Source organism: Argiope bruennichi, chromosome 4, assembly GCF_947563725.1.
Source record: "Argiope bruennichi chromosome 4, qqArgBrue1.1, whole genome shotgun sequence".
NCBI classification, from domain to species: Eukaryota; Metazoa; Arthropoda; class Arachnida; order Araneae; family Araneidae; genus Argiope; species Argiope bruennichi.
In genome coordinates, this window is record NC_079154.1 from 106480401 (window position 1) to 106507395 (window position 26995).

Here is a 26995-nt window from a genome sequence, read left to right on the forward strand (position 1 = left end):
AACTAACTGCATTATTTATTTATATTCGTACTTTGCCTTGTTTTTTTGTTGTTTATAATCCAAGGAAAAGTTTCTATTCCCAACTGGCAACGTTTCATTCGAAAAAAATAATTTCAACGCATATCAAAAAATCGTTTGGAACTCTGTATTGTTCTTTAAAAAAATGCTTACTTCAGTTTCCTTTTTATTCTCATACTTCGTTTGTAAATAAAATGCTTATTTTATAAATATAAAATGTTTTCGTGTATCCAGAGAATTTATATATGCCTAGAGAAAAAAACAACTTTTTTATGTGAGTAAATGTATTTGATATTTATCAGCATTAAAGTTATATTTATAGTTATTTTAATGTTTAAAAGTTTACTTTCAATTAAAATTCAAGTATCATTTGAATAAACATTATTTTTATATAAGAAATTCGTAGCATATTAATTAACATATTTGCAAATTTTAATTTAATCTGAAACATTTTTTTAACTGATTTTTGACCGAAATTTGATCTTTCGTCTGTAATCTCGTACATGACCACCAATATTGGATGCTCTTGCAAGGCTGTGGTGACTTATCAATATATGAATGTGCTAATGAATGTAGTACAGAAATCGCTCTTGTTTTATACTGTCGGAAGACAAAGGATATATGCAAACAAATCGCTAAATGAACATTTCAGATTGCTTTATGGAACGTTTTCACAGCTATACTTAATTCAATGCTTCACTAATTAATGAAACTGCAATATGTTCTGGATATATGAAACTGCATAGAAAATTATGAAACTGCAACAGAAATGTTCTGGATAGGAATCACTTACAACTCTATTCATTTAAAAGAAAGATGGTGTAAAAGAATCAAGAAACAGGCGTCAAGCAAAATTAAATTGAATGCGACAGTAGGCTTAACCATTGCTAGTTAGGTAATCACTGTGACTTATATATAGAAATTGATGATTGCATCTTCTAAAACTCGCTCTTATGATTTTTACATTACCGTTTTAATTATATCAAGTTCATTTTTTTTGTACTACGTTTTCTAATTTTTTAATAAATTTTTTGGTTGAAGCGTAGTTTAGTGTGCCCCCCCCCGAGTCTGTCGCCAATATGGCAACCCAACGAAACAATTTTCTAGCAACCCTAATGCTGTTTTGTTTTTTATTACTACTTTTTGCGATGGCACAGTTGAATGAATTACAACTATTTTATGAAAAATGTTAAATTAAAAATAATAAAAAATTAAAATGAATTCTACGACCGCAACTTTCAAGTTAAGATGTGAGAACATTATTATTTTTTAAATCCTTATTTGTCTTAATTAATTAAGTCATTAACCAGATTTTAATTTTTCAAGCTGGCAAACAAAGTTTTGGAACTCGAATCGATTTTGAGATGAAATAACAGCTATGATGTCATAGTTCTACGTCAACCTTTTAAAAACACATCTGCTGTCAAAGAAGCATACGTAATAATAAAGCAATACTGGTAAAAGCAGGCCAACCTTTTAAAAACGCATCTGCTTTCAAAGAAGCATGCATAATAATAATGCAATACTGGTAAAAGCAGATAAAAAAAATATATGCGATTAAAAGATGTTGATGAAAATTGCCATTTATACTTTATTCATTGCTTATGCGATTTCGAGTTTCAAAACCCCCTAACCAAAACAACTCACATGATAAAAAAAATATCTATTAAAGATTTTAATTTAGTTCTGTATTATAATTAAAAGTCTTTTTACTACTAATAAGACACTGCAATTTTATTTTTAATGTGAATACGAACAGAAAATATTTATTCTTTTGCAATTTTTAAGTGTCGGTATGCGTTTTAAAAAATCGTCTGAATTCTTACTTTAAAAATCTTCTGCAATGGAATTCCTTGTAGTTCTCGTAATCCTTTTTTACCTATGCTCAATGTGCTAGCGAAGCTACTAGGTTCCCGTTACCGCTGCTAGCAAAGCCGTAGGATGTTCTTTTCAGGTTAAAAAATTTTGCCCGGTGCCCTCTTCAGACGCCGAAAGGCATCGTATGCTCTAAATTTTGCTCTTTACACAACAGGCCGGGCAGCCGGTTTTAAAAACTTCTTTATTTCAAAACTGTTAAGATAAGTAGTAATAGCGATCCCAAAGGTTAAAAAAATAAAAATAAAAATCTCAGATACAGATTAAAATAAAAATTACAATACTTATCAGTAAAGATCATAATTTTAATACAGAAAGTGGTAACCATAACTGTTTCGCAGAAGTGTTTGTTTATTTTGTCCGTCATCTTTATTGGCGACTTGGCATCCTTGGCGCAGCAAGGGGTACACTAAACTACACTTTTACCAATTTTTTAATGAATTACACAATTTGCAATAGTTAATTCTTAATATCATGAAATTCAAACGCATCTCCAGAGAAATAACATTAGAGATATGTATATTTATTTATAATGTATTATTATTATATATTATTATAATTTATTTTGGTTTGTAAGGTGTAACTCATATGATATATATATATCATATGATATATATGATGATATATATATATATATATAGATATATATATATATATATATATATATATTAATATATTAATATATATATATATATATATAGCATCATATGTTAGATGAAATGGAGTTAAAATTAGTAGATATGCATTCCGCGTTAACATTTAAACACCCTAAAATGTCAATAATATGGGAGAGCAAACTGGTCGCCAAAGGCGGAAATTTAGTATATAAACTATTTCGAAAATTTGGAACTCATTTCTTCGGAATCGACCTATTATACTAACAATAAACTACATCTCGACCCGCACTCAACTTTTCAAACAGTATCTCAATCAAGGAAATTTTAATCGAAGAACGTATGTTTAAAAATATTTTTGAATTATGTTAACGATGAATACAGTTGACGGAGTCATATACAAGCCATTCTTTTTTATATATAATAGATAATGTTCGTTTGTGTGTGTCCTCCATAGACAAATGGACTGATTTTATTCAAAATTTACATACAGAGGTATTGAAGCATGCGAATGTATCTTAGAACGTTTCGTGATAGTTAACCAAATGATTTTTTCATTTAATTAAAAACTAGTTTACGTGCATTTACAGTCCGCGCCTCTGCCTCGAATTTTTCTACTTCTTACCCTACGCCGATGGGGAAAAGTTATTGATTCTTTTCCTACGGCAATGAAATAAGGCCTCTGGTGGCATGTGAAATTACTCGCACATGTGCAGTGAGGATAAACTGTTTTTCTCGCCTATAGAATTTTAGAAAATAAGCAATTTTTTTTTTCCTACGCCAAAGAGATTAAAAGTGCTTGGCCTACTGTTTCAAAGGAAAATATTTTTTTTTAGCTTTATGCAATGATTTTTATTATTATTTTTAATTTTGTAAAATATTAATTTTAATCCCTTATCGTCACTGATTTGGATATTGAGGAGTTCATATGAATGTCTTTGAGTTAAAAGCCGATATTCTCATTTTAATAAAAATTTCAAAAACTAGGTGTTTGAAAATTTGCACATTTTTCCGCCACATAAGTATATCAGCTAGTTGCAACATAAAGAAATATTAAGCACAGGGAGTTTTAAAGCCCAATTTATATTTAGCTATATAAAAGTGGTGTACTAATATTTGATTAATATCTCATTTGGACACGGTTTTTTTTTCCCGAACATGTTTTTATTTCTTCTCAAATGTGAGTTCAGAAAGATAAGATGGAAAGGTAGAAAGCTCATAGAATGATAATGTTCCAATATGAAATATGCATACATCCCCACCCATTTTCAAATAGAATGCTAACCTTGAAACATTTATTATAAAAAGTAAGAGAAAAAGGGTAAAAAAAGACAGATTCTACTAATTTTTGTTTACACAATGAAGAAGCTCAATTTGTACAACAGCCATTTAAATAAAATTCCGAAGCAATTTTGAAATAAGTTTCTGAGAAATATTCATGCGCATAAATATGCATAAGAATCAAATTTTTGTAAATGTTAAGAAAGACACATACAAATCAATAACATAAACTTATCTAAGAAACAAATATAAAATTTTAAGAAATAAATCATAAATTAATATATTAGAGCATGTTAATTATTCGCTGTCTCAGCCTATTAGACATTAGATGCAAGGAATATTCATTGCATTCAATGCTTAATGTTTCTACTGTCTGATTTTCAAAATAGACTAAGTTAAAATATTGTGATGACCTGATCGCAATATTGGTAAATCTACACGATTCAAACATTCTTGACTTCGAAAAACACATTTGTGGAATTATGTCTTCTGTTGCAAGTGCGATAATTCAAACTAGCTTCGAGTTAGATAAATGAAAATTGATATGAGAACTTAAAATCAAATTTATAGATTTCCATCAACTTTTGAATGAAATATATTCAAATAGACAAAATGAGTTTTGTCTATCTTTCCAAGTACAAAAGGGCACAACAACTTCGAAGCACAAGGACTTAGTACGTGAAATTTATGTGGTCGGCTTTAACTTATAAAGCATGTACCTGTATCAAATTTTGAACTATATCTGTCCATAGTTTGACTGCTTGTTGGCCTTTACCTTCGCGTACTTGTAAATGTTGTACTGAAAAATGCAACATGAAAAGTGTTATATTATCTAGTTACAAAAATTATAGTTTTGTATCTACTTCTGATTTCAATTAGCTGATAAAAAGGTGTTCAAAATGTGCAATAAGGCTTCTTCTTTACACTGTAAAGCACAAAATACACTAGCGTGGTATTCTGGAAATAAAAAAAACATTCGTAGTGCTCGTGGCATTGCTCAAAATTCATATGTTTTATGTGGAAGGCAAGTGATATCATCTTTATAGAGAGTATGCGAAAATCTTTTAGATCGACCAAAAAGTTTTATTTTTTATTACAGAGTTAGCAAAAACAATATCAGGTTAAAAATATTATATGATAAAAACCAATGAATGGTGATAATGAAAAAATCTTTATTTAATGAATAAATGAAATGAATGATAATGCCACTAAAATTTTTCTTTTCTTTTAAGGAAAAATCTGTTTATTAAAGGAAGCTCTAAAACTAATTTTTATTTTAAATTTTTTTCTAAAAATTCTACAAATTGTGCTATTTTAATGTTTTAGATCTTACCTAAAGAATATGATCACTGTGTTTGCAATGTTAGCCAAGGTTTGGATACAATTGTAGTCTATGTCACCAACGGCCCACCAGAACCACTGGACAAGGAAGTACTTCTTGATGACGAAGTAACTGCTGGTCAATTTCTTGAAAAATTATGCCCAGAATATGCTTATGGTAAGTTTTAGTCAACGGAAAATTTTGAATTTTCTTATAATCGAGAAGAATAATTAAGATTTCATTGCTTAGAAAAAGATGAATACAATCATCATTAAAGTAAGTGTCTACATTCAAAAGTCACGTTTTGGCGAAAGTATCCAATATTTTAAATAACATTATTAATATCTGAACAGTTTTCAATAACCTTTGGAATTTTATTCCTAAGTTCATTCATTAAGAATTTAAATTGATTTTTATGTTTGACTAATTCAAGTTTTAACGCAATTTCACATCATTAAATATTATTTTCTCAAATTCTTAAGATTTTCATATGAATATCCTTTTATAAATTAAAATTTATTGTTATTTTTATTTAAATTTATTATAATATTTTCTTAATAGTTTGTATTTTTTAATTACAAAATAAGTAATTTGTTCATTTTTTAATATTTTTTTAATTTATTAATCTCAATATTTTACAAATGTTTAAATGTTTTACATAAAATTTAAAAGTTCCATGTTATTTATCATTCGAATCCCAAAATTTAAAAATTGCATAGAAATACAGCTTATTTCTTAGTTCAAGCAGAAATACACTCAGAGAATTATTTTAACTGGCATTTTTTGTTCCATAGGTAATTTTTTAACCCATTTTATTCAGAATTTCAAAAATGTAAGTATTTTACAACATTTTCGAAAAATTGATCTCACATACAATAAATTTCCTATACACAAATATTTAGTATTCTGCCTCTATTTTAAAATTAAATATTTCATCAAAAAACGAAAATTATTTGAACTTCCAAGGAACAAAGTAATCTATTGCTGAAAAACAGACAAAAAATAAGTTTTAAAAGATTGCCAAAATCCAGTAAAACTCTACACATCTGTTAAATTGGTATCATTAAAACGATATTTTTTAATTTTTAAAATGGTGTAAAAATCCATTTTTGGGTACTAATATTTTTTGATAGTTATTATGGGAAAACGGTAAAATTTCTTATAATTTTTGATTTATAAAAATTCTACTTGTATTTTTTAAATCACTCCGAAGGTCATATTCCCACCCTCCAAAGTACATATGGGCCAACTTTAATGATTATAAGTCAAGCAATCATTTCGGTAGAGCGCTAGCATACACACAAACATTCATTTTTATTATTAGTAAAATTAGAAATAATTTATAAGCATGCAGCTTTACGTTTAGTTAAATTTTTAATCAAATTCTAAAGTGTTGATTATCTTTGGACCTTAAGCATGATAAAAGTTCATATTTTAATAGAGAAGTAGGGGTATTCATTGCACATCGTACAGAACTACATAAGAATTTAAACTGTTTCATCTTACACATATATTAAATTTTAGTTTAAAACTTTTTTGCTGAAGAAGCTACATAAAAAACTACAATACATATTTTAACAACCATTTATCTCTATAAACCAGTTAATCTTCAAAGCCAGCTAATAATAAAAATGAACGTTTGTGTATGGGAAAGAGAGAGAAAAAGAAAGAAAGATAGAATAGCTATGAGTGAAAAAACTTTTAAATAAAAATTATAGAAATTGAATAGAAACAAGAATAATATTACATAAACGATCAATCATTTCTCAATTAAAAAGTGGCATTTGCAGAATAAAAGTAAGTTTTATTTCATATATCATGAATTGTTGTAAATTTATAATATATTTCGATTATATTATATTCGTATTAATAAAAAATTAATAAAATTGCTTTTTACAGATGAAAACCCTCGTGTTTGTTGCTCTCTGACACATCTGCGTGAACTTCACAAAACTATTGACTTATTGGAAGCGCTAGGGTTCTCTCGTTGCCCATCATGCTTTCAAAATCTTCTCCAATTACTTTGCACCTCGAATTGTGCACCCTATCAGAACCAATTCATGCAAGTCACCGAGACAGCCTTCATTGATGATGGCGACCACAAATCAGAAATAATCAAATCTTTGAATATACATGTATCTAAATTGTAAGTTTACCAATGCATTTACTCATAGTATTTGTAATTAGTATGGCATATTTCGAAGACATGCAAAACTAATTGTTTACATTTATTAATTCATTCACTACTAGGTGTATTTTGAAAGAATTCATTTGTTGTGATGTTGATTGTATTTAGTTTCAATAATAACTTGATATTTATTATTCTCTCAACAAAATAGTATATCAAATCTGCTATCGCTTCCCTGCGTAGTTAGTCTACTAGTAAGGAAGAAAAGTTTACAGATATTTTGAAAAATATCAGGTCAGTGACTCCTGCTCTTATGAATTAAAACTGGTAACAATATGGCGAGTTGACTGAACATTTAACGACTTTGACTGCAAATATTTTCTAGAAAATGCATGAATAAAGATGATATCTCCATTAAGCCTCGAGATTTCTAATTCTTCTAGATGCTTCGATGACTGCAAATCTATATAGGGCGAGAGACTAAAATGAGTTCGAGTGAAGCAACTAAATTCTGTGTTTGGAGTTTGGTCGTGAAATGGACTCTCCCTTTTGTTATCTATTACTATTGTGCTATGTTTTTATTTAAGTAGTGATTTGTTGATTCTGTATATGGTGTTTATTTCTTCAGGTACTCTCTTGGTGCACGTTTCTGCCGTGTTTTGTTGCTTATATTTCATGTCTTCTTGAAAATTAAAGTATCCTGATCCTTTAATGAGCTTAATGGAATCCTAGACGTAGAACCACAAGATGGATTTCCCGAAATAATATTTTTATTTTACCAAAATGTCACGGATTTTATTATCGTGTTATTTATTAGCTTTACATTTCTCTGCCCCGACGTCCTGGCATAAGGGTAGTGCGTCTTCCCCATGACCTGGGCGCCCTGGGTTCGAGTCCCGATTCGGGCATGGTTGTTCTCCATCTGTTCCAACTGTGAGATGTGTAAATGTGCCCCCTTGTAAAAAGGGGTTGTGCAAGTAAATGTGATGCGTGAGTAGCTAAGACGTACTCTTGGCCCTAGTTGGCGCTATTAAAACAAGAGACGCTCCATTGGCTTATAATTGCTGATAACTTCAGCGAACTTGTCGATGGCAAGTGTCATTATAAAAAACAACAACATTTCTATGTAACTTTAAAAATTACGAAGTTAATAACAGATAAAAAAAATTTCTTTCTTTAATGGTGCAACTCCAAAGAAGATTTTCGTTTGCAACATATCATGTTAAAACTTAATCCTCAATTCAAAGTCTATGAGTGAGGCAGGTTTATTTCATTTGATAAGTTTTGTACTCTGAATTATTTCGAAATGCCTAAAATTGGTACATTCGGCCATTGCTGTTTTTTCAACCTTATATTATCTCGTATACGTAATATAAAGAAAGTATTGTAATCGGCAAAATCTCCGAATCCGAGATTTGACGGATCTCCACGGAATCCTTTGGAAAATTTCTGTCTGTGAAAAGGACAATTTAAAAACGCTTTGAATTAGACAGAGGGAATTTACACAAAATTCGTATATATCTTTCAAATTTTCAGAGGAAATCTGTCTGTCAGACTGCCCGAATATACGTTAACATAATAAGTACAAAACAAAAAAAAAGTTCTATAGATAAAATTAAGTATACATATTTAAAATCTACAGTGTAAATACTTATTAAATTCTATGCTAAATCAAACGGGGGTTGACCATCTGCCATACTTTCAAAAACACGTAAACGCGATAACTTAAAAACGCAATGATTTAAATATATAAAATTTGATATGAGATTTTGAAACTACAAGTGTAGTTTTGTGTCAAATTTTTAATATAATCGGTTGGATAAAACTCGTCTAAATTACAAATTCGATTTTCGCATATTATTAATCGCTTCGGATTAATAGCTAAAAAACTCACTAAGGATCACAACTCATGCCAAAGGTTAATATTTCGTAATTATTGTTCCCCAATGCAATGCAAAGCCGTCTTACCAAAAATCCATCATTTTTTTTACAAGGTGAAGGATAGCCCCTTTATCAGAAAGTACACGAAAAAGGTTTGGGGGCACCCCCCCCCACACACACACTGGTTTAAAAAACTATTTTTGTCAAAGTTTGAGACACCCGATTATGTACATAAATAGTTGTTTTGTATTTTATTTAATAATGTTTTATTCATTTATATAGTTAACATTATAAAATTTTTAAAGAGTTTTGTTTCTGGGCTTTTTTTTTATTCAATAAGAATTTCAATATCAATCTATTTGAAAGATATTTATTCTTGGAAAATCTTTTTGCAAAGGTGAGTACCCCCACCCTCCCACCCTCAAAAAATCTAAAATCACGAATGCTCTAAAATATTTAATTATTGCTATATAACTTAGTACAATATGATGAAATAAGTTAAAATTCGGATTACTAATCCTTTACTCCTTTTTCTTTAATTGGCTAAAAAAATTTGTGGTTTCATGCAAAAACTTATGAACTTATTTAACTTATGAATTTAGAAATTGATAAAAAATAATGCAAAATATAGTTTTGCATTGTAAAAAGGCACAACTTTTGTCTTTTTTGATGAGTATTTTAATTAAAAATAATAATCATTGTCAAATTCATTTTATATTTAAAAAAACGGAATTCTCATTTATCATTAGGAACTAAAAATGTCAGTTGTTTATAATTCGTCAATCTTTTTTTTTTCGTATATCGTTGTGTAATTCGTCAGGTATTATATCTATTCTATTTCTATCTGAAAAATTGGATATGTATTCGAAATTGGGGATGCTATTTGATAAAGGATTTTGTGTAAATCATCTATCCTCTCTCTCTTCTCATGCGACCTCTTGCATGAAAAAAATAATTCTTTCATTTATAGAGAATTTATTTCTACAATGATATTTACAATTTTGTTGTGCGATTATTTCTTTCTGAATAACAAGCAGTGCCTTTGCACTGTTTATCACGGACTGTGCTCAGTTATGGCATCTAAAGTGCAAATCTTATCAAATTTTGATTAAAATTCTTCGAAGGGTTCCTCTGTCGATTTATACAGGGTGGGCTAAAAATTCGCTCAAAACTCACAAAATTATTATAAAAAAAGTAATTCTCGAAAAAAATTGCGGTTTACAGGAATATGATTAAAAAGTCCTTGTTTTTGTTTTTTCCTTTAAAATAATTCAAAAAATGACTGATAGATGGCAATTTAAGGTCAAGCCGGACGGTTTGTGGAAACCAGGATAACTATAAAACACAGGACTAGAAATCCGTCATTCGACGCCAATAGCAGGTTATCGTTACCGGTTTGAGTGTCAATGGTTAAACTTTACTATAAAAACGGTGACTTCACTACTAAAGCAATGTTTGGTGAAATGAATCAACGCAAATAAAATCCATTTACATTGAATGGGATACTGAAATTAGTACGCTGTTTTGAGGAAACGGAGAGCTTGGAGGATGGTCCATGAAATAGCAGACCATCCATCAGAACGAACGGTGTCTCTGTTGTACAAAGTGTCATGGATAATTTGGCAACAACGGAGAATAGCAGTGCATGTAAAGCTGATAATGTAATGGATATTCCGAAATGGACGAACGAAGGCAACGGAGATTCGATCTGACGCATTATGTACAGAATCTTGAAAGTGTATCTGTGCAAGACGCGGGCACTTCACCAAATATTGTTAGCAGATTTTGAGAAAAGACAAACCTTTGCAATATGGGCACTTACAGACATGGAAAGTGACGTACAATGGTTGCTGAAAATCGTGCTCAGACGAAGCCCACTTGTCATTGCAGGGTGACATCAATACTCAAAATAATCGTACCTAGAATCCAAATAACATCTTCATTAAGTAACATGCAAGAAAGTTCCGAGGAGACCACTCCCTCTCATTCATAGCGGGGTGCCAGTTCAGGTTTCGTCCTCGTCATCTGACCGCGGTTCAAAATTACGAGGTCCGTCCCAAAATAGCCCTAGTGTTGCTTCAAACGGGACGTTAATATAACTAAACTAAACTAAACTAAACCCTCTCATTCATAAGTAAAATTCGAATTTGAGTTTTGAACTAACCACGCTCTACTTATATTTGAAAAATCAGAAATGGAGCAGTCTTTAAATACATTATACTCTTAAAGGTGTTATTATTTTAAAGTCAATTGATTTGTAAATAATTTGCAATAAGATTCTGTAAAATCCTTATACATCGTACGGTTCTGTTTCTAGATATGCTTATAAAACATACGAGTCATGCAGTGAAGTACAAGGCCTCTTTCCCGGCTCTCTTTTATACGACTTGTTGTGTGGCGCTTGGGGTAGCTCTCAATGCACCACTGAACGACTACTGGAGCAGCTGGGAAAACCTGTAACTGAAGGTGGTAAAACCTATGCTAGGACTTCCTTCAAACTTCACGTTGAGGAGAAAGTAGTTGTTAATGGACGCACATTTTTCCCTGTCAAAACACCATATTTTAAGTGAGTAAAGAAACTAGATTACTCTTTTTCCAAAATAGCATTTAATTTATATAAATTAGTTGGAATAAACTTTCAAACAACAATAAGGTAAGACATGTTTTATTAAGAAAGGAAAAAAAAAATTCTCAAAATATTCAAAGATAATAAGATTTTGGAAGGTCGTTTTCATCAACGAGAAAGTACGAAAATATCACTACAGCTTAGTATTTCAGTTTTTCTTTCAAAAACTCTTTTTACCACGTTTTTAAAACAATATTGAAATGCCATTAATTTTCGAATGATAACTTTACTGAAACAAATGAAAGATCTCAAGTTATTCTACTATGACTGTTCAATAAGTATATCGTCGAGATAGACTCAAAATGTTTAAAGCTGCAGACGTTTTTCAAATAATACTTTTTTAGCAATATTATTTAAATGATCCTGCCTTATGGTGTTCAGCATTCTTCTTAATATTTCTTAGTATTTACTTAAATAAAAAATGCATATAATAAAAAGAAAGAAAAAGAATTGATATTGCTATAATACTCGTGCATTTATACTTATAATTCATATTAAGAAGTACTATTTAATTAAAGATCGTTTCAAATTGTAATGTAAATTCATGAATAAATTTGTTCGAAGAAAAAAAGTTGATGACACAAAAAAATCACAAAAAAAAACCCACTCAAAATAAAGCAACATATTACCTCTTAGATTTTTATGTTATTTGTGAATTATAAATGCAAATCACTTTATAATTTTAATATTTAGTTCCGAAATATAATAAAGTTTTTGAAATACTATATTAGAGATTGTTAAATTATTTAGAATTAGCAAATACCTTTTTTTATTTAACAATTTATATAATCTGGCTCCAATCATAAATTCTAATGATTTCAAATTAACTCATTATTCTAAGCTTTTATAGATTTTAATATATAGTATTTTACCAGGAAAAGTGGATTTTTTTCCCTTAAAATGTCGTACCGAATAATTTTTAAGCAATTCGAGTAAATTTAAATGTATATAATCTTTTAATTTAATTTGCCTCTTTGATACTTATCTATAAATGAAATTTTATAAGTATTATTAACTAGTACAATAAATTATGAGCTAATAATAATAAACCATGCTTTTTTTATTATAACTAATACTTTCTGCGTCATCTCCAATATCTAATCCTTTTGCATCGTTCATCAAATCATTTTTAATATTTCCTTTTCTTTACCTAGATGTTCAGAGGCTCCCGGTCCAAATCTGAGTGCTTGCAATTGCTATGATTGCAAAGCATCATGTGCTGCTAAAGCTTTAGAGCCTCCCGTTTTCCCTGAAGAAGGAAAATCATTCAGCGTATTTCAAATAGATGGCTTTATCTTTTGTGCAATATTGGGTTTTGGTTTATTTTCTACATGCGTCACAGTGATATTCTGCTGTCTTAGCCATCCTTGTTTCAAACGTAAGTGCAATAAAAAAAACAATTCTAAAAAATACTTTCGTTTCTTAGGCTTGCATTATAGTTATTATAGTTTTTTAAAATGTTTCCTGAAAGTGTTAATGAATTCGGAGATCTATCTACCGTCAGGTATTAAATGAAATACTGAAAACTATTATTAGCATTAATTGTAATCTCTTATTATTTTCTCTCATTTCACTGATCTGAATATCGTAGACTTAATGTGAATGATTTTGAATTTTAAGTCCATATTCTCATTTTGATAATAAGTTCAAAGATTATGTGCACTTAAATATTTATACATTCAATAGTATTGATCCCTGGCAATGCTGGGTGTATCCGCCAGTTGAATATAAATATCCACATAAAATCAGCTTCATTATAAAATATTGCTTCCAGTTTTCACAATCCCTATAAAAAATATTGATACAGTACAAAGAAAATGAATGTAGTTATTAATCAGTATGGCATTCCAACCCTCATTATTTTTCTGCTACTTATGAATAACTTACTACAGAAAAGAGACAATAATTATATTAAGTTTATATGTAATTATTGTGGCATGTCATTCTTACTGAAGGGTTGACTGGTGATCAAACGCTAACTACGCAATAAAATTTAATTCCTTTATTTGAAAAAACTAGAAAACTAGCGATTAACTTAACTTAAAAACTGGCGATTGGAAATCGAAATGAATGTAGGCAAAACTGCATAAGATTCTACAATTGACCAGAAAAAAAATTTTCATCTTGATTAATTGGGGAAATAAAGTTAAATATATCTGAATTAGTTTACACAAAATGTAACTCTTCAATAAATCTATAATAATAAATCTGAATACATTGGGGGGTGTATCTTGGCACACTACATGCTAGACCATATGATCTAGAGCTATCAAACTTGGCCCATGTATAATCTGGTGGATGAAAATGAATACCCCGGAGCGATTTCTTTGAAACTTTAATTAAAATTTTATTTAAATAAAAATAAAAAGAAATCTTTGCATACTTTAGGGATAACTTTCGAAAATATTATAATTCAAAATTGATTATTACATCACCTTAAAGTTCAAATAGTAATCTTTTCAATGATACTAATGTTTTAAACTATAAATTAAGTTTCCATTTTTAATTTTTCAAAATATTTCAATTATATTTTCTATCAATTTATTTCGAACAAAATGAAAATAAAATTTAACCTATAGGAGCACGTTTGAGTGTGTGAGAAAAATTAGCTCTTAGCAGCGCGTTGCCGTAACGATGATAAAAACTCATATTGAAAGATTAAGTTAAATTTTACAAAACTATTACGGGAAACTAAAAATCTGACGAATGCGTAATATTCAAAATGCATTTGCATGTAATGGAATAAATACGAAATGTGATATTTTCTAAAAAAATGAATGCCAGAAAAAGTTTTCTTTGTTGTTTTAAAATGGTTATAATATTAATTCAGTTTTAATTAAGGCATACATAGTTTAGTATATACAGAATATTCAGTGCCCAAACTAAATTTTTAAACTTAATTAATTCGTGTATATATCTAATAAAAGAACCCTAATGAAATAATTATATTTTAGGTAGTTTAAATCAATAAATGAATTATTAATTTTAAATTTTATGCAGATTCTCGGTTTTACTATTTTAAATAAAAAATGTCCACTCTTTCTCAATTAAAACTGACTGAGTTATCAAAATTTGAATGTCTCTACTCTATAAAAACGCACGATTGTCTAAAATAATAAAATTGTTGATTATCCAAAATTAATGATATTCAAAGTCTTATAACTCTGAGAGGCTTCATCGCAGAGGATTGAAATGTTAGTTTGTCAAGATAATTTTATTATATACTAGCCGCCTTTGGCGACCAGCGGGTTCGCCAATCTTAATGTTCGTTAAAATTTTAATAATTAAATATTTTATGCAATTTCTACTTTAATAGCTTCTTCATCAAAATATTTTAAAACTTCAAATTTTAATTATCATATAATTCATTCATAATATTATAAAGGCCTTCAGTCATAACGTAATATGTATCTCTCTCATTTTCTGTTAGCACCCATAGAATTTATGCTTTAAATTAAAGTGGAAAGAATTTATCTTCAATTAATATAATAATATTTTTTACTGAAACAAAGCATTTTTTTATAATCTGATTACTGAAAATAGAGTCACTCAGCATTTAAACTTTATGGGCACTAAAGAATATCTTTTTAAATTTATGTAATATCTCAAGAGTTGGTCAACAAAATTTTCTTAGATTCATTATGAGCAGATCGATTAATTAACAATGTTTAAAATTAAATGCATCAAACACTAAGAAAATAAAACGAATCGTTTAAAATAAACGGTTGAAAACGGTAGAATTTATGCTTTAAATTAAAGTGGAAAGAATTTATCTTCAATTAATATAATAATATTTTTTTACTGAAACAAAGCATTTTTTTATAATCTGATTACTGAAAATAGAGTCACTCAGCGTTTAAACTTTATGGGCACTAAAGAATATCTTTTTTAATTTATGTAATATCTCAAGAGTTGGTCAACAAAATTTTCTTAGATTCATTATGAGCAGATCGATTTATTAACAATGTTTAAATTTAAATGCATCAAACACTAAGAAAATAAAACGAATCGTTTAAAATAAACGGTTGAAAACAGGTTTTAAAAAAACTACTTAAAAAACGATGTACTTAAAACTATAAGCATATACAAAATATATATAACTAACATAAATACAATTTACTTACAAAAGCATGCAACTAACCCAAAAATAATTTAAATCATCCATTGATAACGTTGCCATGGCAACAATCAGAACAGAATGCGCATGCGTGAATTTTCTTCGCCGGTTACGTAACGCAAATACGTGATTTTTTCTACGCCAGTTGGGGTAACGCTATGCGGATTAGAAATTTTTAATTTCCTTTATTCTGTTTTATTTTAATTCAAAAGTACTTCAGAATGAATCTGAAAGATTGATTCATTAACAATGTTTAATTTTAAATGCATCAAACATTAAGAAAATAAACAGAACCGATTGAAATAATCCGCCGAAAAATTTTAACCCTTGCCTCATTACTGTTGGGAGAAAAAAAAACTGAAGCCTTTCTCGTTTGGCGCTGGGGATAATGGAAGATTTTTTTGGCGGAGAAGTTGGCGGTGGGGAAAATGGAAGATTTTTTTGGCGGGAAAGTTAGTTTTTAATTAATAATTAAAATTCTAATTAAAAATTCAAAAAAAGAAACCCCAGGTGCACATTCCCAACCTCCAAGGTATACATGTACCAAATTTGGTAGCTGTATGTCAAACGGTCTGGCCTGTAGAGCGCCAACACACACACACACACACACACACACACACATTGAGCTTTATTATAAGTATAGATAGATGATTTATAGGATCGAAGGACTGTATAAAATTTAGACTTCATAATTGTTTTCAGAAGTACAATTACTGATTGAAATAAAATAAATAAAATATTATTTATCGCATTTAAATCTTTTTGAAGGTAAAATTGTATTTTATGATGGATCAGAGAAATTTTTATGGAATAATTCATTGAAATATTGCATAAGTTATACAAAATATTTCAAGAAAAATATTTTCTTATTTAATGAAGTTTTATCTCTTCCATTAAAAATTCAAATTTAAATCTTAGGGCAGCTGACAACAAATTAGAAAGATATATAGTGAGGCTTTTATAATAATATGAGTTATCTGACTATAAAAACTTGGAACTTAAAACTATTTTGCTGAAGAAGCTATTAAGGGACCAAGGCACATAAATGTTTAATTAAAAAAGTATTAAGAGTATTAAGATTGTTAGTTAAGATATTAAGAGTATTAAGATAAGTTAAAGAGTATTAAGATTGGCGAATCTGCTAGTCGCCAAAGGCGGCTAGTTTCCAATAAAAGTATTTATTTACTCTACCTGGGAAGTGTATAATATTACAAAGATATTTTTATTGATGCCAGAAAGATCATGGAGTTTACTTTTTAAATATTTAGGATTTAAATTCATTAAACTGCACATGCTTTCTACTGACGCAAGTCGCATTTCTTCAAAGTAAATGCAATGCAAGAAATTTGTAAGTTACATGCTTTAAAATTCAACAGTCACTGCACCATAAATAAATTCAATTTGTGTTGCAATATTTGATGAAGGGCGTGAATTTTTGTAACACAGAACTGTAAATGTGTATCTTCAAGACAAAAAAATAAGTACACCTTTTTGCGGGATTAAATAAGTATTCTTTATTTAAATTATTGTTGAGTAGCCTCTTAGCCGTTGCAGTTCCAGAGAACTGCACCGTTGCCCAGGGAACACCGCGTGGAGGTGTGCTACTCTCGTTCCCCGCCCGCCAACCCTCCCTTCATCGCTGCATCTGATGGCTCTCTTGATTCCAAGACAGCATCTTTTAACTGACGACAGTCTGTGAAAGAGCAATCGATGACAGTCTTTGAAACCGCATCTGGACGCCGATGACAGTTTTTGATGCAGCATTCGGCAACCGAAGAAGACAGTTTTAAACGTTATCGGGCAGCTGAAGACAGTTTTGATGTTACACTGCATTCTGCCGTTGTTGGTACTCAGCTGGCAAGTCCAGGGCCATGCAAATTCGGAAGACCGCATAGGACTCCACAACTGGAGTTTCTATAGGAGCCAGGCGTGCAGGCAAATCCAGTGCGCAGCACATTTTGTAAATCGCAAGCGATTTTACAATGGGAGCCCCAATCTTCTGAACTTTAACAGGCATCAGTTCAGCAGGTAGCTCCAGAGCCTGGCAGATCTTATAAACTGTATACGAGCGCACAACAGCGACTCGTTGAACAGGCGGATGAAATGGAGCATCCGTATCAAGATAAGAATTCAGATCTGAATTAACACCCCCAACAGATGGTGCGTCGGGGAAGAGGAAATATTCTACTATTTCCCACATCGTCATAAAGACGAGGAACACAATGATGGCCGAAGCCTCATTGAAATTTTCGAAAATCGCACTAAGCATCATTACTCAGCAAAAAAAGTCACACAACGTTCGGTTGCAAAACAGAGAATGAATTTCAATAGAAAGAAACAGAGCAGGGATTCATTGTTTATTCTGTTAAATTGTTTGCATTTGTAACTTTGTTGAGCATTTAAACAGTCATGCTGCTGTTCATAACAATGACAGCTGGTGACTATTGAGGTATTTTGAGTTTATTAACAATTGAAATACGGCGAATAGTTATTACCATCTTAACAATTGAAAGGCAACAATAATGCTTTGGAAATTGGTTGGGGGGGATAGGAATAAATATCTAAATGAATTATGAAGAAATGAATATAAAAACTTATTTAAAAGTGATTAGTCATTAGAAATTCTAAGGACAGTTAAAATGGCCCCATTTTATTTGAAACTACACGGAAGATAAAAAAAATAATATTTTCATTTCGCTTTGTAAGTGAGAAAATATATTGCACCTTTTTACATCATATCTGGAATAGGAGACATGAAACAAAGAGGGTTAAGTTTACGAAAAGAAGTGGGGAACAAGAAGATGAGTAAATGAGTGTTGAATTGTTTAATTACATATTTGATAAATTTTAATACAGTAATTTATATTCATTTATAATCAGTTTTTTAAAGGGAAAAGGATTTAGTACAACTGAATTAAAAAAAAAGCATATTTTCGTGAAAATAAAATATAAATTTTTCCATTTTGATTTACTTAGAGAAATAAGTATCTGGTATTTAGTATGTTGAAGTAGGAATACAGCTATGTGTTGAATGAACGTCCTTCTTCCAAATAAAAATGATCGCTATAGTTCGTCAGCGAATGTTAATATTTTTTGACGTTACAGAACTATCAGTTTTTTTAATAAAGACTTTCAGAAATGTTCTTACCGAAATTCATAATGCAGAAATCAATTGACTAGTTTACAAAATTATTATTACGTAATAGTGACGAGTATCTAATCTTCCGAAACGGGCCATAAGTTTATGAATACTTACTACTTCTGATTTTCTATTTCCGTTCTTATCGTTTCAAAGTAATCATTTTCCTTCTTCTAAATAGTAGTAAGACTGCTCGAAGTGGCGATAAAAATGGAGATGTCAAAGTATACAGTAGGTTTATAATGTGTTTCTGTTCATTTCAAGAGTATAAAAAATATTTTTTTAAATTTACAATTTAACTAACATTCGAACAATTCTCACTTTTTCGAAATATTTTTGTACTCGAGCAAAGAACATACGCTTGAATAACGAACAAATTAATCTAATATATAAAAATGAATTTTTGATTTGCTTGTATATTATGCGCTGACGTACCGTTCATCAGATTGCTATAAAACTTTGCCAACTTATTATTTGCTTTTGAGCGAAAGTTATAGGAACAATACAATTATTAGCATTTATTTTGAATACACTAAAATTTACAAATATATACAACACAATAAAATCGTTTTATACGTTTTTGTTATTTATCATTTTCTTAAAATTGGCAAAAGGCAAACAGTAAACGGCAGACGATACATGTCATTTGAAGTGAATCACACATTTATCAAACAAAATAAAATTATTATCATCGATGCCAATCAAAGTGAGTGAAATGAAATCAAAAATATTTAGTGCAAGGGCTAATTTTTCTCTTTTCCTTAATGAATAATCATTTACACAAGGTATTGTCATTCAACGTGCACAATATTTTAGCTGCGATGAATCGCATATGTTATTCAAAGTTTATCTCACATATGCAAAATAGAATTAATATTATCGATGCCGATCAAGGTAAATTATATATAATGAAAATTTTCCATTGCAAACAGTAAATGTTCTATTTATTCAGTGAATCGACAAACTATATTTCGGTTATACAAACGTATATCGTGTGAATTGCTTCGTCAAAAAATATGCCTCTCAAATGTTCATCAGTTAGTAGATCTACACCGAAGCACACAGAAATAAGCAAATTTGTTCTTTTCGAACAAGCGAGCGATGAAGCAGTTCGTTTATGAATTGCAAATTCATGTGTTTCAAAATCAGAAGACCAACATGCGGCAAAAATCGCGACAACTGTTCTTAACGGAAAATCGAAGAGAGAAGATCTGCTCTTTCTACGCATTCCCATTATTCCCACCGACATGCTTTTGATTTCAAACGACTGTTACTCCTCATTCGATTTGCATTCTTCATGACCATCAACAAGGCACAAGGTCAACCACTTCAAGTGTACTGATTGACTTAGAAAATCCATGTTTTTCACACTGCGAATTGTATGTTGGATGGTCACGGGTCGGACAGCCAAGAAATTTATTTGTTTTTGCTAAAGACGGAAAAACAAAACAAAAAAAATTATTGTCTATCCTAAAGCACTTGAAAATTAAAATAAAAAAGGAATAGAATAAATATCATTTATACTCTTCTTTTGTATATCATTCAATTTCAATGAATGTATTCATTGTCGACAAGAAAATAAATATTATTCTTTCTATCATTCCTAATTAAACAGGATAGCTATTTCAAATTTCAAACGCTATTTCCAAAATTATTTCTTCTGCGACAGCAACACTCCGGGTACCAGCTAGTATCTAAAAAATTCAAAAAGCTTCAAACTTTCAACGAAAAATTTTTAAGTCATCTACTTTTCGGTTTGCATCCAGTCATATAATATGTCAGCCACAACTTTTCATCAAGTATAGTCTCTGGGGGACTTGAAACTTGAGATTAATAACAAATATCTATATATCTATCAGTGTCAAGGAGTTGCTTATATAATTGCAACACAGCCATTTCAGCAGCCGGCAGCTACTATTTACATTTTGCCGACCTCTTTCATCTTATGAATGCAAATTAGAAACACTAATTCATTACTCATAAGATGATATGGTGATCATACGTTTGTTCCAATCTTCGTTTCATTCTTTTGCGTTTGATACTCATCTGGTTTACAGTTTATATTACTAGACTGTATTGTAATGATTGAAATTTTCTTTAATTAATCTCTGGTATTTTTTTTTATAATTCGTTAAAGGAACCTCCTTTCATTTACCATATTCTCCATTACTTCATGATTTCCATTGCTTTTGTAATGGGTTAACATACATAGTGTTGAAAAAAGAAATTGAGGAGAATTAACAAAAGTAATGTAAACCTCTGAGCTCTGTGAAGAAGAAAAAAAATTATTTTCTTCAAATTGTCAACTTAATCTATATTTAAAATTATTTGCGGAATAACTGTGTGATTCTTTTTTTTTTCTGATTTTTGGTGTGAAATGTATTTTTGACAAATACAAAAGTATAGACTATATATAACAAAGTGCCTGTCGATTTAATTTCGAAATAATTCTTTTTCTTTTATTTCAATATATTTTATTCAAAACAAGGTTTTAATATTTCCACAGACTAGGTGATTCATAGAACCTTAAATTAGTTGCGTATAATACAGAACGTTTATTTCCAATTTAACACCGAGGTGAAATGTACCATCACAAGCATGCAGAAATGATCCTTTAGTGATTGACGAATGAGACGCAGATTGCAAGTGAATGGTAATGAAGTACTATTCGGAATTAGTTCGAGGTACAAAAGGTGCACATATTAAAAGTATAACAGTGAATTGCAAAAGATATATATTCTGTAATTAATTCTGACGAAAAAAAATTTCTATGTCAGCTTGTATGTTTTTATGCCATTTTTAATAAATAACCTTACCTACGGACAATATTAGAAAATATATTTTTTTTTATCAAACGGGAAAAAAATTACATAGATTTTCAGTACAAGTCACTATTTTCTGCATAAATTATATGAAAAATGTACATGTATTTTTTTTTTTTTTTTTACTGTTTATTGGTTGTAATTAAGATGGAATGTGTCAGGAGAGGTGGGATGCGCGTGCGTTGGCATTCGACGTTACAGACCTTCATCCAGAGCAACTTAAGTTTCAGTTTGTTTGTTCTTTATTAGCTCTGGATTAAAGTACAGGACAGAGTTAAATCCAGAGCTACTAAAGAAACTCAAAACATTTTCGTTGTTGCTATAAATATTTTATTTTGGATTTTTCTTCCGTTGTTAATGATAAAGTATCCAGTTATTCTCCCATAATGAATAAATTTCCAACTAAAAAACGCGTTCAATATACTATTTTTTTAAAACTGTTGTACTTATCATTCTTATTGCTTGAAAATCCGCTTCTTATTTTAGTCAACTGATTTTTTTCATAATTCATTTAGAGATTTTTTTTATTAGATAATCTTCTAAGACATTACAAAATTTAGAAAAAAAATATTTTGTAAACTTCTATACTGAACGTTACATTTTAAATGAAATTATTTAGTTTCAGCCAAAAATGTTTTTGTATTAGCTGAAATTTAACTACTTCCGTTTTACGAATTAAAATTAAAATTTTCGATGAGATGACAAAAAATTAAGGAGATGCGTTACACAAGACAGAGAACTACATTAGATTTTTAAGACTGTACATGTTTCATGACTATTAATATTTTTAAAAAACTTCACTGAGAAAACCTTGAAAGGCCAACTACTATACAACTAAAATATTAAAAATTTTAGCAACTATTAATCCGTTCAAACCGGTTAATCACCGAATTTGGTTAACTTAATGATAAAAATCCATCAGTGATTTTTTCAATATTCCAAATATCATATTTAGCAAACAATTTAGTCCGATATCGCATTCTAAACTTAAAATAGTATACCTGTATCGAATACAAGAAAGGTAATCTCTCAAATCAAAAAGTAAAACAAACTTCAGTGTTTCGCTAATACTGAATAGGCTTTTTCTCTTACTTAGTAGACGTTTATTTCTGCATTAGTTCCAAAAATTAAAAAATCTATATACAAAGCTAAAGACTGTTAAAATCGGCCATAATAATTTCGTTTCTCATTACATGTTATAAGAAATTGACGTTCAGTAGTTTAAAAAAAAATAGAGCCGGCGTCCTGGCATAGGGCTGGCGCGTCTTCCCCGTGTTCTGGGCGTCCTGGGTTCGAGTCCCGGTACGGGCATGGTTATTCTTCCTCTGTTCTATCTGTGAGCTGTGTGAATGTGCCCCCCTGTAAAAAGGGGTTGTGCAAGCGAATGAGATGTGTGAGTAGCTAAGACGTACTCTTGGCCCTAGTTGGCGCTACTAAAAACAAGAGAGGCTCCCTTGGCTTAAAATCGCTGACTTCGTCAACGAGTTTGTGCATGGCAAGTGCCATTATAAACAACAACAACAAAAAATAGAATAAAGGAGAAATCATTTTGTAAATAAAATCCCAGTGCTTGAATTAGTTTGGAAAGTATTGAAATTCTGGGCCAATGGCTTTCAAGTTATTAAAGCTTCTAACACATACAATTTTAAGATCCTCTTTTTGGAAATAGTTCTTCGATAAAACTGTAATGAGCCCGAAAGCACTGTAAAGACTGAAAGAATATTAATATTGTATACTATTGAAAAAAACTCAATGTAGTTCAAGATTTGAACCTTACTTCTGTTTGTTTGTCTCAATAGGAATCGGGAAGAATAAAAGTTTGTAGAAATAAATACTACACAAAATATTATTCAATTGCCAGCAGAAAAATAAAATACTTCAATTATCTCATAATTTTTGATTTTTGTTTCCTCAATTGCAATGAACTGTTCACTGAAATATGTATAGCTATGATCTAAAACATATAAAATGGCAAAATTTCTTATGTTTAATTTAATTTTTGAAATACAACTTATTTAAAGTTAATTTTATTATTAAATCATAGTTATCTGTCCTGAATATTCTTATATTTGATCATTTTTATTTCAGGTCCACTTTCAAAGACTAAAAATGACAAAAAATCATCATTTGAAAAATCTTTCTATAGTCCTTCCAAGACATTTGGAAACTGGTTTGAAGAACGATTAGAGACAGCTTTTATGCATTGGGCTATTTTTGTTTCTAAATATCCAGTACTTATCGTGATGTTATCTCTTTTTATTTGTAGCATCTGTTCATTAGGTTTGGTTTTCAATTCCGTCATCACCACGGATCCAGTCGAACTTTGGGTATTCCCAAACAGTGAGGCTCGAAGAGATATGGAAGATTATAATAAACATTTTGGGTAAGGGACTCATTTAAAATGTCATGATTCCATGAAATTAAGATATAATATAAAGCAATATTACAAAATAGTCCAATAGGTCAGAGGTGAGTGTAATCCAACAAAACCTTCTTCATTGCACGAATATTCGACGAAATTCTCAAGTTTAGCTTAGTTTAGCTATATTAACGTCCCATTTTTTTAAAGCAACACTAGGGCTACTTTGGAACGAATCTCGTAATTTAGAACCGCGGTGAGATGACGAGGACGATACCTGAGCTGGCACCCCTCTCTCCACACCACACCAGCGGGAGGACGACAAAATGCTCAAAGATATACACAAAGAACAATTAATATGTACAAATTAATCATATAAACAGACAGAAACAATACAAGCAACAGTTGTCATCCTCTAACATGTTGTCATTTTGTTCTACGAATAAAACTCCAGGGACATCTCGGATGTATATAGATTTCCTACAGAGTATGATGGTATTTGGAATTCCCCTGAAGAATTTTAGATTTTGATTTTTAAAAACAGTAGAGCTATATTCTTTCATTTTCCAAAAACTTTATAGTGTCATCAAATTCATCGCTAAATTAACAAATGGTCGCAAAAATTGGAGTAATAGGTTTGGTACATTAAGAATATCTGCAAATCTCTTTTTCCTACTAGTAGGAGAGTGGTTTTACTGTAATCAACACTGAAGGTATTACTGAATATTCCTATAAAGACCAAAGACATTTGAATTACAAATTTAGGTATAATTATATATATATATATATATATATATATATATATATATATATATATATATATATATATATATATATATATATATATATATATATATATATATATATATATATATATATATATATATATATATAGGGAGAGTTAGATAGATATGTATGTAGTGTCCAGATCGTCATCCTAGCGGCGCTCACGTCATTACTCAACAGACAATACGAAGCAGTCTGATTCCGCCAACAGAACTCTGCATTCAGTCATGTAAAAGCGTAAAACGGCCCAGCCGTTCGCAAAGTGCATGAAATTCATTTGTTATCATATAGTGTGTGATCTATATTGTTACGAACCTGTGATGCTGCTTCCCAACATAGTTGGTTCCATGGGAGGTCCCAGAGCTTGGTGACAAACTTGGCTACCATTTGTCGACTTTAGCGCGAAAATAGATTATACCCGAAACATCGAGAATTTTCCCGATCCGTCCAGTAGGAACCGAGATACGCCTCGAACGTTCCTGATTGGTTGAGAGGCTTCTAGCCCCGCCCCCTGAGACCTATAAAAGGAGGCGGCCGCGGCTGCCAGGGTCGTCGTAGTCGAAATCGACGGTAAAGAACTGGCCTTCCAGAGATTAGCAGAGCAGCGACGGAATCAAGCTAGTGCTGAACTAAGCTGTGCGCTACTGTCTGTAGTAGAGAGTCTTGTTGTATGCTGCTGTGTATACTGTTGTATGCTGCACGTCTCAGCTGAAGATAATCGTCTTCTGTGCTGTATATAGTTGCCCTTGTTCTGTCCTATGTGTCTTCGTGTAAATAAACGTCGTTGTTTTATTTTCTACTGCCGCCTGCTGATTGAGCGTTCTCCACACCATATAACTTCCACTATCCAAACGAACCCCGGGAAATTTCGTAACAATATATATATATAGTGACCGCTCTCTAAATATTAATCTCAACCGGGCTTTCCCCTAGGCCCCTTGGGAGATATTTGATTTGATATATAATCCGGTTAGTAGAGGCCTGTTTTTCGAGTAAGAGTTGCCTGTTTCCTTAGTTATTTTTTTCCATCTAATTATATAGCAGATAATTTTCTTTCTTACACTTTAAAGAAATTGAACATTGCAATAAGAATGTTTCGTCCTTTAAACTATTATTTCGATATGTTCATTGAATAATGTTAAATTTACTTTTTTAACTAGCTTCTTACTGTTTTTTCTTCGCTTTTTTTTCAGATCTTTTTATAGAGTTGAACAAATCATTATAACTCCAACAAATCGAGAGACATTTTATCATCCTATTATAGTAAACCACGAATTAAAGAACATTTCTTGGGGGCCTGTGTTTCAACAAGATTTTCTATTGGCAGTAAGTTTTATATCAAATTTTCGTAAAATACTTTTCTCTTTAAAAAATGTTGTGCATATGATATGTTTATTATAAATATTTTTAAAATATCATACAATGAACAATTTCAATACTCTCGAAATAAAATAAGAACAGGTTTTTGACTAAAAGAAAAAAAATCATGTTGTTATAAATAAATGGATGTAGTAACATAGTGAAAACTCAAAATTCTAGCTCATAAGTAAATTAAAAGAAATCTTTTTTTCACTTTTTTTTTTTTTTGGATACTTTCTCAGCAAAAATTCTATTTCTATTCAGACCTTGATCTTGCCCTCTACAGAGATAAAATGGATGACCGACTTTTGAAAGAAACACCAATTTTAGGATTATCTTTCAAGGTTCAACTAGCAGCTAAGTTTATTACAACTAACTGGACTCGGAAAGTTCAATTGCAGTTATCTAATTTAAAACAATTTTTAAGAGATATTATGATTGAAAATGCACTCATATATCTTAACATCGCTTCCGATTCTTGATCAGTGCATATATACATCAAATTGTTTTGTTACAGATGTGGGAAAGAAACTTTTGTTCTTTGATTTTATTTTTTATTTAAATATAAAGGATGATTTTCGAATAATACATTTAAACTAATGGTTAGAAATAGTCCATTAACATTTTGGTGAATTATAGTAAAAGTTTCATTTTTATTAAGAAAAACCT

The 26995-nt window shown here is 30.3% G+C and overlaps 1 protein-coding gene across 1 annotated transcript in view; it reads left to right on the plus strand.

The window, feature by feature from the left end:
- The window catches only part of LOC129966376 (NPC intracellular cholesterol transporter 1-like), a 69044-nt gene that overhangs the window by 12585 nt on the left and 29464 nt on the right, over positions 1-26995 (plus strand). Inside the window, exons 2-7 of the mRNA XM_056080798.1 lie at positions 5115-5286; positions 7009-7255; positions 11436-11684; positions 12899-13122; positions 23911-24205; positions 26161-26293. Of these exons, the coding sequence (XP_055936773.1) occupies positions 5115-5286; positions 7009-7255; positions 11436-11684; positions 12899-13122; positions 23911-24205; positions 26161-26293 (1320 nt within the window). The remainder of the gene's footprint in view (positions 1-5114; positions 5287-7008; positions 7256-11435; positions 11685-12898; positions 13123-23910; positions 24206-26160; positions 26294-26995) is intronic.